The sequence below is a fragment of the Triticum dicoccoides genome, chromosome 1B (assembly GCF_002162155.2).
Source record: "Triticum dicoccoides isolate Atlit2015 ecotype Zavitan chromosome 1B, WEW_v2.0, whole genome shotgun sequence".
Taxonomy (NCBI): domain Eukaryota; kingdom Viridiplantae; phylum Streptophyta; class Magnoliopsida; order Poales; family Poaceae; genus Triticum; species Triticum dicoccoides.
The window spans coordinates 169391563-169405220 of NC_041381.1; the positions used below are offsets into that span (position 1 = coordinate 169391563).

Sequence of the window (13658 nt, forward strand, 5' to 3'; positions counted from 1 at the left end):
TTTGGGTGGATCATAGGTCAGACTGTATTTTCTTCGCCATGAATACATGTCCTTGTATTTTTTCACAAAACTTCACACGGAAGTAGATTTGGGTACCCAAGTTTGATATCCCCATATTCCAAGTTTTTTCGAATTTTCCTAGTATTTTTTGAAATTATTAATATTCGTATAGGGGTGGAGCATCCAGGAGCTCTGGTTTATTTTTCAATATATGTATGGTTATTTAAAAAAAACTCGTACAACAATCTTAGAAAAAACTGGACGGTTTAGTAGCTGATTTTGTGTGCAGTTTCCCATAATCAGAATTCAGAACCCGGAGAATCATGGGCCTAAAGAAGTGGCCCTCAGCCCCTCACTCTTCTTCCTCCTACCCTCTGCTCTGTCATCCGCTTCTCTCTTATTTTGTCCTCTGCACGAACATTCACGTTGAAGTTTTTTCAAAAGAAAACAATATACTTGCTGGAAAAAGAAAGGAAGTACAAAAAACATCAGCCACCCACCACCGTCCGTTACTGGTCCACCTGCATTTCCATGTGTGCGCACACGGAGAAGCACCTCGAACAAAAAAGCCAAACGAAAATAAAGGATCGAAGCTGCTCTCAGACAAAATGGTTGAAGGACGAAGGAGCCTTTTTGGTGCGCAGATCTCCACGCCAGAGCGCTGTATTCCAATTTTAGTTCTTTCCCCGTGAGGAGGGGAGGCTAGGCGGGGAGGGGGATAGGGCAGTCGCCGCTGCGTGGTGGACTGACTGGTGTGGTGGGTGGTGGGTTTTGCGGGCGGGGTTTAGTAGGTTCCGGGAAATGGAGATGTCTCTCTGGCCACGGAGCCCCCTGTGCCCTCGGAGCAGGCAGCCGCTCGTCGTCGTCCGGCCGGCCGGCCGCGGCGGCCTCACGCAGGTACGGATGATTAAGGTTCTTGATTCGGTCGGCTCACGGAATGTTGTTTGATTTGGGAATTAAGTGGTGTGCTTGGTTATTTCACTCGTATGTTGATCATCCTGGTTAATTCTGTCCCCGGTCAGGTTTCTTGTGATTTTGATTTCTTTCATCTCGGGAACATTTTTATATCTGGGAGTCAAAGGGCATTGGTCTTGATTTGCATGTGGAACATATTGGTTATTTATTAATGTGGTGAGCTGGAATTCATACTGTCTTAAAACGACGTGATTTTAATTGCTGGAAGAGGCAAAGAACATGAATTCTGTTATATTTGTTAAAAGAAAAATCCCCTGTTCTAGTGTTTCAGTCTGCATGATCATGGAAATGTTAATGTTAATGCTGGTTAATTTGGAGTGAAAACTTCCAGTTCCAAACAAGGAAAAGGGGAGAACATCCTCCCCCTCCTCTCCCGACCGGCCGCACAGCGCCCTTCTTTTCCTCCAGCCCCCCCTCTCCCCCTCCTCCCCGCCGCCGTCGCTAGCGCCTGCGGCCGGCCTGGCCCCGGGGACGCTGGTGGCGGCGGCCCCCTGTCTTTCCCCTCCTGGTGGCTCTCCGGCGCGGGACGGAGCTGCACCAGGGGGTGCTCCAAGGCGGCGGCGATCTGGCTGGCGGCGGGGCTCCTCGTCTCGGCGTGGGCGGGCGGCTGGACGGCGGCGCCGTCGTTGGCGGCGGGGTGGCGCAGTGGCGCGGCCTGGCGGCGGCGCTCGGCCCAGATCTGGGCCCTTCAGGCCCCATCTGGGCCTGGGCGGGCCGCCGGCGGGACGAGTCTGTGGCGTGACTCCCGGGAGGCGGGGGAGCGGCGATGAACGGCGGGGTGCTAGCGGCGCCGACGCCAGCCTGCTGCAACGTGGCTGGCGGGGCTTAGCGGGCCCGTTTCGGGCCTGGCCGGGCCAGGGGTGGCCTGGTATGCCCCGCTGCCGTGTCCGGACGGCTACCGCGACGGTGCCGGAGGCGCGGGCCTCCCGCACGACGGCGGTGGAGGTGGTTCCCTCCCGCTCGGCCTTGGTGCTGCTGCTCCCGTCACTTGGATCTTCTCTCCAGTCTTCTTGGCCTCGTGGTGCTGCTCGCAGCGAAACGGCGTTGGTGGCGGCGCAACCATGATGGCGCATGGTGCTGGGCGGTGGTTTGGCTGGTCGGCTCCGGTTGGCCGGTGGGGTTTGGCGTGCGGGAGAAATCCTTGCCGGTTCGTCCGGCTCCGATGCGGTGACACCGGTGGGTGCAACTATCCCTTCTTGGAGGGTGTCGGTAGTAGCTATTATCCACCTCCCTCCGCGTACTGGGGAAACCCTAGGACTTGTCTGGGCAGCAGCTTCGTCGGCGTCGCATCCCTTCTTGGAGATGCTGCTTAGTTCGCGGTAGATCGAAGCCTCGGGCTGTGGTGATTTGTTTCCGGAGGGCGCCGTGGTCGCGGGTCTTCAGCGCTTTGTCAAGCTGTCGCTGTTGGTATTTATTTCTTCTTCTTTTTCTTTGGGCTTGATGTGCTGCTCGCCCCAGCATTGCGATGTGTACAATGGTGGTTTGCTTTGGAATACAAAGGGGGGGGGGGGAACCCTTTTTCGGTAACAAGAAAAAGAAATCTATTGCAAAAAAACGGTGGAGTGAATTCGGGGAGTATTTACATTGTCTGCACCTTCTATGTTTCTGATGAAGTCATTTCAATATATTTTTTGCGATAAAGTTATTTCCGTATGTAATGCGAGCATTGCCATCTTTCTATAAGCTGATCTTTGTCTGCCAGATAGTGAGTGTATCAGTAGTTCGAATTGCGCTAATGTTTTTTGTCGAAACAAAACTATGAAGACGATAGAAATTGGATTACATCCTTTCTGTTGAACAGAGAAATTTATCCTTGCTTAGAAGTGAGGTCAGAAAATGAGGCACAGTGGGGGCCTTCCCTACTGCATTATGCTAAAAAAAGTGAGGTCAGAAGGCGATTTCAGTAGAATTTATATGAGAGGCATAAATAATTTGGTACGACCAAATGACCTTGATAATTCTGTTCCGATTGTTCGCAAATACCTTCTGATTTTCTCAACCATTATCTATAAGAAGATTTCCTTTTTATGCTCAAACATGTTGAGCTGCACAACTTATTCCCCCTTTTGTGTTTTCCACCTTTTTTGATGAATGGCAGATTTACTCGAAGCAGGACCCTTTGAGCAAATACCTTCTATGTTTGTGATGAAGTTATTTCCATATATTTTTTGCGATAAAGTTACTTCTGTATGTAATGCGAGCATTGCCATCTTTCTATAAGCTGGTCTTTGTCTGCCAGATAGCGAGCGTATCAATAGTTCGAATTGCGCTAATGTTTTTTGTCCAAGCGAAACTATGAAGACGATAGAAATTGGATTACATCCTTTCTGTTGAACAGAGAAATTTATCCTTGCTTAGAAGTGAGGTCAGAAAATGAGACACAGTGGGGGCCTTCCCTACTGTATTATGCTAAAAAAAAGAAGTGAGGTCAGAAGGCGATTTCAGTAGAATTTATATGAGAGGCATAAATAATTTGGTAGGATTAAATGACCTTGATAATTCTGTTCCGATTGTTCGCAAATACCTTCTGATTTTCTCAAGCATTATCTATAGGAAGATTTCCTTTTTATGCTCAAACATGTTGAGCTGCACAACTTATTTTCCTTTTTGTGTTTTCCAGCCTTTTTTGATGAATGGCAGATTTACTCGAAGCAGGACCCTTCGATGCATGGTAGCAAGTTCAGGTTTGAGGAATAATCTGTCAAATGGTTTCCTATCATTCTTTCTGTTTGGAAGCAATGTCTTATTCAAACCTCAGTATTTTGATACTACGGTTTTCTATAGCAATGACAATGAATACTGTAGTTTATGAAACCAACAGTCTTTCTAAGTATTGCGGAAACAGTGGTATGTTTGGCAATCAAAAGTATACAGCGTTGCAATAGGCCACCAGTAGACAAGGCCTTTGTTGCGTTTCTCAGTTTTTTAAAAAGAGGTCCCAACCACTTTTTTTAATACTGCAAAAATACTACAGTTTTATGGATACTGTAGTTTATAATACTACAATTTTAATTACAGCCAAACACTTCAAAGTATTTAAAACCATAGTTTAAAAAAAAACTGTAGTATTCTTGAAATACTTTGAGAATACTTTGCAAACAAACACAGCCTAAATGTTCTGTTAACTTCATGTCTTTCCAAATTGCATCATTCAGATCCTCCTAATAGGAAATCAAGAAGGATGGTACCACCTCAGGTTAAAGTCATTTCTTCTAGAGGATATACGACAAGACTCATTGTTGAACCAAGCAACGAGAATACAGAACACAATAATCGGGATGAAGAAACTCTTGATACATACAATGCGCTATTAAGTACCGAGACAGCAGAATGGACAGATAATAGAGAAGCCGAGACTGCTAAAGCGGACTCGTCGCAAAATGCTTTAAGCAGTTCTATAATTGGGGAAGTGGATGTGGCGGATGAAGATATACTTGCGGCTGATCTGACAGTGAATTCATTGAGCAGTGTAATGAAGACGGAAGTGGATGCAGCGGACAAAGCTAGAGTTAAAGAAGACGTATTTGAGCTGGATTTGCCAGCAACTACATTGAGAAGTGTGATAGTGGATGTGATGGATCATGATGGGACTGTACAAGAGACATTGAGAAGTGTGATAGTAGATGTGATGGATGATGCGGCGGACAAAGCTAGAGTTGAAGAAGACGTATTTGAGCTGGATTTGTCAGGAAATATTTCAAGCAGTGCGACGACCGTGGAACTAGATGCGGTTGACGAAGTCGGGCCTGTTCAAGACACATTTGAGGCGACCTCATCAGGAAATGTTTCAAACAGTACAACGGTACGGGAAGTGGATGCAATTGATGAAGCTGGGAATGATCAAGACATATTTAGAGCAGATTTGTCAGGAAATGTTTTTTCAAGCATTACAACAGTGGAAGTGGGTGCAGTGGATGAAGCTGGGTCTATAAAAGACAGGTTTGAGACGGATTCGTCAGGAAATGTTTCAACAAGTGCGACGATGTGGGATGCAATTGATGAAACCGTGGCTGATCAAGAAACATTTGAGGCGGATTTGTCGGGAAATGCTTCAAGCTGCGCAACATACAGAGAAGTGGATGATGTGGTGGATGAAACTAGATCAGAAGAGGAAACATTTGCAATGGATTTGCTTGCAAGTGATTCAGGCCATGAGAAACATATGGCAGTGGATTATGTGGGTGAAGCTACCGATGAAGAAGAGATTTACCAACAGCAATATCCAGTACTGTCTCCATTCTCTATGTGGGACAAGGCTATTGCTAAAACAGGTGTAAGTTTGAATCCTGAGATGCGACTTGTCAGGGTTCAAGAACAAGACAAAGTAAATTTTAGTGATAAAAAAGACCTGTCAATTGATGATTTACCAGGCCAAAACCAATCGATCATTGGTTCCTATAAACAAGATAAATCAGTTGCTGATGTTGCGGAACCGACCCAATCAATTTTTGGTTCTAGTAAACAACACCGATCTATTGTTGCTTTCCCCAAACAAAACCAGTCAATTGTTGGTGTCCCTAAGCAAAAGCAGTCCATAGTTGGATTCCGTAGTCAGGATCTTTCGACTGTTAGTCTCCCTAAACAAAACGTACCAATTGTTGGTACGTCGAGAGAGGGTCAAACAAAGCATGTTCCTGTTGTTGATAGGCAGGATGCATTGTATGTGAATGGACTGGAAGCTAAGGAGGGAGATCACACATCCGAGAAAACCGATGAGGATGCGCTTCATGTAAATTTTAATGTTGACAATGTGTTGCAGAAGCATCAGGCAAATAGAACCCAAGCAATGGAAACGACAACTTGGAAGAAAGTTGATGAGGAACATCTTCACATAACTGAACATCAGATAGGTGGTGCCGAAGGACAGATGGTAGTTAACGAGGATGAGCTTTCTATAACTGAAATTGGAATGCGGAGAGGTGATAAAATTCAGCATGTGCTTTCTGAGGAAGAGCTTTCATGCTCTGAAGATGAAGTGCAGTTAATTGTGGATGATCGACAATATGAAGTTGATGAGACCTCTGTGTCCATTAACGTTGAACAAGATATCCAGGGGTCACCACAGGATGTTGTGGATCCACAAGCACTACGGGTGATGCTGCAAGAACTTGCTGAGAAAAATTATTCGATGAGGAACAAGCTGTTTGTTTTTCCAGAGGTAGTGAAAGCTGATTCAGTTATTGATCTTTATTTAAATCGTGACCTAACAGCTTTGGCGAATGAACCCGATGTCGTCATCAAAGGAGCATTCAATGGATGGAAATGGAGGCTTTTCACTGAAAGATTGCACAAGAGTGACCTTGGAGGGGTTTGGTGGTCTTGCAAACTGTACATACCCAAGGAGGCCTACAGATTAGACTTTGTGTTCTTCAACGGTCGCACTGTCTATGAGAACAATGGCAACAATGATTTCTGTATAGGAATAGAAGGCACTATGAATGAAGATCTGTTTGAGGATTTCTTGGTTAAAGAAAAGCAAAGGGAGCTTGAGAAACTTGCCATGGAAGAAGCTGAAAGGAGGACACAGACTGAAGAACAGCGGCGAAGGAAGGAAGCAAGGGCTGCAGATGAAGCTGTCAGGGCACAAGCGAAGGCCGAGATAGAGATCAAGAAGAAAAAATTGCAAAGTATGTTGAGTTTGGCCAGAACATGTGTTGATAATTTGTGGTACATAGAGGCTAGCACAGATACAAGAGGAGATACTATCAGGTTATATTATAACAGAAACTCGAGGCCACTTGCGCATAGTACTGAGATTTGGATGCATGGTGGTTACAACAATTGGACAGATGGACTCTCTATTGTTGAAAGCTTTGTCAAGTGCAATGACAAAGACGGCGATTGGTGGTATGCAGATGGTACGACACCTCAACCTTTGTACATAAGGCAACATTGTTTTGATTATTTTTTGTTGAGGCAACATTTGTTTTGATTCTGGCATAGTGCTCCTACAAATATGGCATGAATTTCCTTGTTTTATTAATGTCATGAAGAAGTATTTTATTAACTCAAAGGCCATGGAAGCTCAACATTTACCATAGACGGACGCTTAAAGATCATTTGTACTCTGTGGAGCATATATGTAATGTAATACCTGTCTTTTCTGTATATGTACAGTTATTCCACCTGAAAAGGCACTTGTGTTGGACTGGGTTTTTGCTGATGGGCCAGCTGGGAATGCAAGGAACTATGACAACAATGCTCGACAAGATTTCCATGCTATTCTTCCGAACAACAATGTAACCGAGGAAGGCTTCTGGGCGCAAGAGGAGCAAAACATCTATACAAGGCTTCTGCAAGAAAGGAGAGAAAAGGAAGAAACCATGAAAAGAAAGGTCAGTTGCAACAAATCTTTGCTTATAGATCTCTATAATTTTGGCAGTTAACCACTGAGTGATGGCAAATTTATTCCCTTTCGTCTATTTTCCAAATTACAAATGCATGGTTCCACGCAAGCTTATCCAAAATCACTTGGCAATATACCAATCACAACATAACTTTCTTTACCATTAAGAACATTCCTACTTAAAATTTGCAAGGTAACTCCCTTTCGAGGCTGGTTGGCTTGATGAGTAACTGGCAATTAACAAAGAAAAGAGTTTTCTTTCCTTTATGGTGGGTATAGCTGATGTTTGGAACAAAACATATGATCAGGATTATTTGGGTTTGACTCATGTTCCTTTTTACCTACACAGGCTGAGAGAAGTGCAAATATCAAAGCTGAGATGAAGGCAAAAACTATGCGAAGGTTTCTGCTTTCCCAGAAACACATTGTTTATACCGAACCGCTTGAAATACGTGCCGGAACCACAGTGGATGTGCTATACAATCCCTCTAACACAGTGCTAAATGGAAAGTCGGAGGTTTGGTTTAGATGCTCCTTTAACCTTTGGATGCATCCAAGTGGAGCATTGCCACCCCAGAAGATGGTGAAATCAGGGGATGGGCCGCTCTTAAAAGCAACAGGTTTGAGCTTGCGTTATTACATCACTGTTATTAACTATACATATAACCATTTTTATGCAATCAATACAGTCAAGTGCAACTAATGATGCACAGATAGTATCCAATATTTGCTGTTCTATTATTGGTAATAATTAGCTAGTTTAATGCCATAAGCTCATAACAGATATGCAACTACTCCCTCCAATCCATATTACTTGTCGCAACTTTGGTACAACTTTAGTACAAAGCTATACTAAAGCTGTGACAAGTAATATGGACCGGAGGGAGTACTATATAAGCTTGGAGCTGTTTTGAGACCGAGTGTCTGCTCGGGTGGCTAGCTGGAGCGGGCTGAAGTGCTTGCAGACACCACTTCTCTAAAAAAAAGTGCTTGCAGGCTCCCCCTCCATAGGGTGAGTGGTCACCTTTCTTCTTAAAAATTATGGCACCAAGGGCTATTCTCGGCTGGTCGAGCTTGTAGCTGTTTTTTTCGGAGCATGAATGGGAGCGTCTTTCTTATAGGCCTACTTTGATATATATTGTGAAGTCACTTAAGCCTTGTTAAAACGTAGAAATTTAGTTCCGCAACTTGGCCAAATCCCTGTTAAATTGGTTTACTGTGTACTAGATGCATCGATGGTGCAGAGTCCGGGGGGTAATAAAGCTTCCATTTTTTATAATCAAGTTACTTATCCTACTTGCCTTGTAATTACTGAGTACAATACAGAGCACCGAAAAGCTGTATCCTTCCTACTTCCTTATGTTTATCTGTGTTCCTTTGTCCAGTTGATGTTCCACCGGATGCCTATATGATGGACTTTGTTTTCTCCGAGTGGGAAGAAGATGGGATCTATGACAACAGGAATGGGATGGACTATCATATTCCTGTTTCTGATTCAATTGAAACAGAGAATTACATGCGTATTATCCACATTGCTGTTGAGATGGCCCCCGTTGCAAAGGTAATATAATTCTAAGGCTAGTTTCTTTGATTCGAGGCAAGATCTCATCACCTTTTGCCTTTTTTCTTTCTATGCCATAATACTATGCTCTGTCATGATCAATGATCTCATAGGTTGGAGGTCTTGGGGATGTTGTTACAAGTCTTTCACGTGCCGTTCAAGATCTAGGACATACTGTCGAGGTTATTCTCCCGAAGTACGACTGTTTGAACCAAAGCAGTGTAAGTTGAAGTAATGTACTACATAATCTATTCACTTAGTCTTTAAAATTTCAACTCAAAATGCCACAAAGCTTCAACTGAAGCTAAAGAATTCTGAGCTGCGATGGAGAGCAGTAGGGTGGCACAGATCCCCAATAAACCAATATATGACCCCAATAAGGGGATGCCAAGATCAGTAGGCACTAATGAATTTCCTTTGTTTTATATCCATTATACATTATTAATCAAGTTAGATCTATTTCAATGCAGGTCAAGGATTTACATTTATATCAAAGTTTTTCTTGGGGTGGTACAGAAATAAAAGTATGGGTTGGACGAGTCGAAGACCTGACCGTTTACTTCCTGGAACCTCAAAATGGGTATGAATTAGCTAATGTATAGTGTTTTTTTTTGCGGGAAATGTATAGTTGAGTGATATAAAACATATTACTCCTTTTCAGAAAATCATTAGGCTAGAGCCTTGTACTGGTTAATAATGCGTACCTTTTTCCCATTCATATAACTACTTATCGTAGACTATAGAAGCCAATTAGTAACACAATACATTGGCCTTGTTCCAGGCTGAGAGCTAGTTATAACAATGATATGTGAGATTAGTGGCTCTATAACCACTTTTGAGCTAAAGGAATTTGCTGCTAGATGAGCCAATAAATCCAACTAATTTTAAATTCCATGATCACTCTTGGACATGTAGCCTGCACAACCAAGAACACAGCTAAGATCACTGCATGGGCACAAAAGGTTGTGCATTAAGGCTAGGCCCTGGTCAGTGGCTGTCAAGGACTCCATCGGGCTCCTTACAGTTTTTATTCTGATACCTCTTGCGCCCATATGACGCTACCAAACGCTTGTAACCTGTAACAAACTATTGCCATCTGTCACTCAATGATAAGGTAGACAATCCTTTCTTTCCCTTTAAAATGTTCAATCTTATTTATGCTTGAGCATGCGTTTGATTGTCAAATTTCAGTTTCTCTAGATTGCAGACACACTTGCACGCGCTGTGTACACCTTCCATTATCTGGCATGGGATTTGCATTTCAATTAAGAGAAATATGAAAGAAAGAAATGTTGTCACCTGAATGTTAGAGCTTAAAAAGCACAAGCAATCAGCACCATTTATCAAAATTAAATGATTTACTTGTCTAGTTGTCTCTTTTTGGTTCTCTTCCTGTAAGTGGATGCCAATATCTCAAGAACTCTCCTGAGGATTTTTCTTCACAAATTATTCATTTTGACATTTCCTTTTCTAGGATGTTTGGCGTTGGATGTGTATATGGAAGGAATGATGACCGCAGATTTGGGTTCTTCTGTCATTCTGCTCTAGAGTTTATCCTCCAGAATGAATTTTCTCCAGTAAGTATTATTTAGAATACTAGGTGCTATATTGACTTTTTCTTTGTGACACTACACTTTCTTGTTTACCATTCCAGTGCACCATGTTCAAAATCTTGTATTACCGAAAAAGGCTTTCGCCCCGCTTTATAAATAAAGCAAACCGCCACAGAGCATACAAACCGAAGCAAGTCCACACACACCCACCCAAGTCTCACGACAAAGTACATAGGTTCTGCTGAGGGCACAGCTCAACAAGCCCAAAAGGAAAAGAAAAAACAACACCCGCACAGTTCCTAAATATAAGACCTTTTAGAGATTCCACTATGGACTATATACGGATGTATATAGACATACTTTAGAGTGTAGATTCACTCATTTGCTCTGTATGTAGTCTATAGTGAAATCTCTAAAAGGTCTTATATTTAGGAACGGAGGGAGTAGCTTATTTGCTGCATTAGTGTTTTCCTTTCCTGCTCTACTATCTGAATGCTACTTGTGTATTCGCAACAGTTGCTTGTTTCTCCCCTTCCATTTCTCAGTTAAAAGAACTTGTATCTGTATTCACGTGACAGCATATAATACATTGCCATGATTGGTCAAGTGCTCCGGTCGCCTGGCTATATAAGGAACACTATTCCCAATCCAGAATGGCAAGCACTCGGGTTGTATTTACCATCCACAATCTTGAATTTGGAGCACATTATATTGGTAAAGCAATGACATACTGTGATAAAGCCACAACTGTGAGTGCCTTACTGTCTTGTAATTTTTAATCTTTCTGTTTGGCGCACAAAAAATCTTCAACATTTTACAGAATCATGTTCTTGTGTTTTGTACGTATTCAACTATTTCCACCCAAACTTTTCAGGTTTCTCCTACATATTCAAGGGACGTGGCAGGCCATGGTGCCATTGCTCCTCATCGTGAGAAATTCTACGGCATTCTCAATGGAATTGATCCAGATATCTGGGATCCGTACACTGACAATTTTATCCCGGTACCAAATTTTTTCCCAGAGTGCAAGTAGATATATACCAAGGCCACAGATAGCTTTATGCTTAACTCTGTGTTTCATACTACTTCAGGTCCCTTATACTTGTGAGAATGTTGTCGAAGGCAAGAGAGCTGCAAAAAGGGCCTTGCAACAGAAGTTTGGATTACAGCAAACTGATGTCCCTATTGTCGGAATCATCACCCGTCTGACAGCCCAGAAGGGAATCCACCTCATCAAGCACGCAATTCACCGAACTCTCGAAAGCAACGGACAGGTCCATCATCCCTTGTGAACGATAAACATCTAATGTTTCTTTAGAAAATAATTGCTTTTTCGTAAAAATAGAAAAAAATTGCTTCCTTGTATAATTATTTTTGTTTGTTTACTTGAAAACAAAAGACTGAAAATGAAGTGTTTGCTTTTTAGGTGGTTTTGCTTGGTTCAGCTCCAGATCATCGAATACAAGGCGATTTTTGCAGATTGGCCGATGCTCTTCATGGTGTTTACCATGGTAGGGTGAAGCTTGTTCTAACCTATGATGAGCCTCTTTCTCACCTGGTGAGCTCCAACATCCTACACACCGTCTATCCAGCCCTCCATTAAGGGAGCTGGAGACTACTTCTGTATAATTTAGGTTGATGATCGATCATGCTACAGATATACGCTGGCTCGGACTTCATAATTGTTCCTTCAATCTTCGAACCCTGTGGCTTAACACAACTTGTTGCCATGCGTTATGGATCGATCCCTATAGTTCGGAAAACTGGAGGTGTGTTACTGTTTCTCACCGTTATGCTGCACTGCTTTGCATATGTTGAGCTGGGCATGAAATGGAGATTTATCCTTCGCATCGCAGGACTTCACGACACAGTCTTCGACGTAGACAATGATAAGGACCGGGCTCGGTCTCTTGGTCTTGAACCAAATGGGTTCAGTTTCGACGGAGCCGACAGCAACGGCGTGGATTATGCCCTCAACAGGCAAGTACCTTTCCTCAATTAGCCCTGAATTCAGCAGTAGTGCTAGGTTATTTACCGTGCACGTTCCGTACCTCATTTCAGAGCAATCGGCGCTTGGTTCGATGCCCGTGATTGGTTCCACTCCCTGTGTAAGAGGGTCATGGAGCAAGACTGGTCGTGGAACCGGCCCGCACTGGACTACATTGAATTGTACCATGCCGCTCGAAAATTCTGACACCCAACTGAACCGACAAGAACAAGCGCATTGTGGGATCGACTACAGTCATACAGGGCTGTGCAGATCGTCTTGCTTCAGTTAGTGCCCTCTTCAGTTAGTTCCAAGCGCACTACAGTCGTACATAGCTGAGGATCCTCTTGCCTCCACCAGGGGGAACAAAGCAGAAATGCATGAGTGCATTGGGAAGACTTTTATGTATATTGTTAAAAAAATTTCCTTTTCTTTTCCTTCCCTGCACCTGGAAATGGTTAAGCGCATCGCCGAGATAAGAACCGCAGTGACATTCTGTGAGTAGCTTTGTATATTCTCTCATCTTGTGAAAACTAATGTTCATGTTAGGCTGTCTGATCATGTGGAAGCTTTGTTATATGTTACTTATGGTATACATCAATGATATTTACATTTGTGGATGAGCTACTGCACTTGGTTTTTGCTATCTGTTTTGTGAAATGGCAGGGCCATAATTATGCAGATTCACTGGTTCTGAAACAGACACGCTCCTCTAGGGTGTGACTGTGAGCTCTGAAAACAGCATTGCTAACTTCTACTCCCTCCGTTCCTAAATATTTTTCTTTCCCCTATCATGTGGCCCCGCGTGCGACCGAGAGGGAACCCTAGCCGCCGCCGCCGGGTCTCCTCCCCCCTCTACTCTCCTCTCCCTCGCCGCCGCCCGAGGGCGCGGCCAGGCGAAGCCCGGTCGTCGCCGGCGGCGGCAGGGTTCCTCGTCTCCGCGCGGCGGCTTTGGCGCGGGATGCGGCGACTGATCGGGGACGCTGTGCTTGGCAGCGGGCGCGGCGGCGTGGCGGCTCATCGGCGTTGAGGTGCGGCGGCGGTGCGGGCTGGTGACTTGACAGGCGGCGCGGTGGAGGCGCGCTCGTGCAGGCCGGGAATGGCGTGGGCGTCTCTGGCGGCGGCGCTCAGATCCGGGGCGCACTTGGCTGTGGGCGGCCGCCCTCTGCCGTGGCTCTGCTGGTGGGGGTGGCGGCACTGCAGGGCGGGTGCTGCAGGCCAGCGGGTGGTGACGGC

General features: G+C 44.3%; 1 protein-coding gene across 1 annotated transcript; it reads left to right on the forward strand.

Moving 5' to 3' along the window:
- The first annotated feature begins 786 nt into the window (after positions 1-786).
- On the forward strand, positions 787-13045 carry LOC119326125 (starch synthase 3, chloroplastic/amyloplastic-like). The gene is made up of 16 exons (XM_037599832.1): positions 787-897; positions 3596-3659; positions 4131-6833; positions 7093-7310; positions 7671-7941; positions 8707-8882; positions 8996-9103; positions 9353-9462; positions 10357-10459; positions 11014-11184; positions 11310-11438; positions 11527-11709; positions 11862-11993; positions 12093-12204; positions 12292-12415; positions 12497-13045. Exons 1-16 carry the CDS (start codon positions 802-804, stop codon positions 12627-12629), a joined length of 4833 nt encoding a protein of 1610 aa, XP_037455729.1. The 5' UTR covers positions 787-801; the 3' UTR covers positions 12630-13045.
- Positions 13046-13658: the final 613 nt, after the last annotated feature.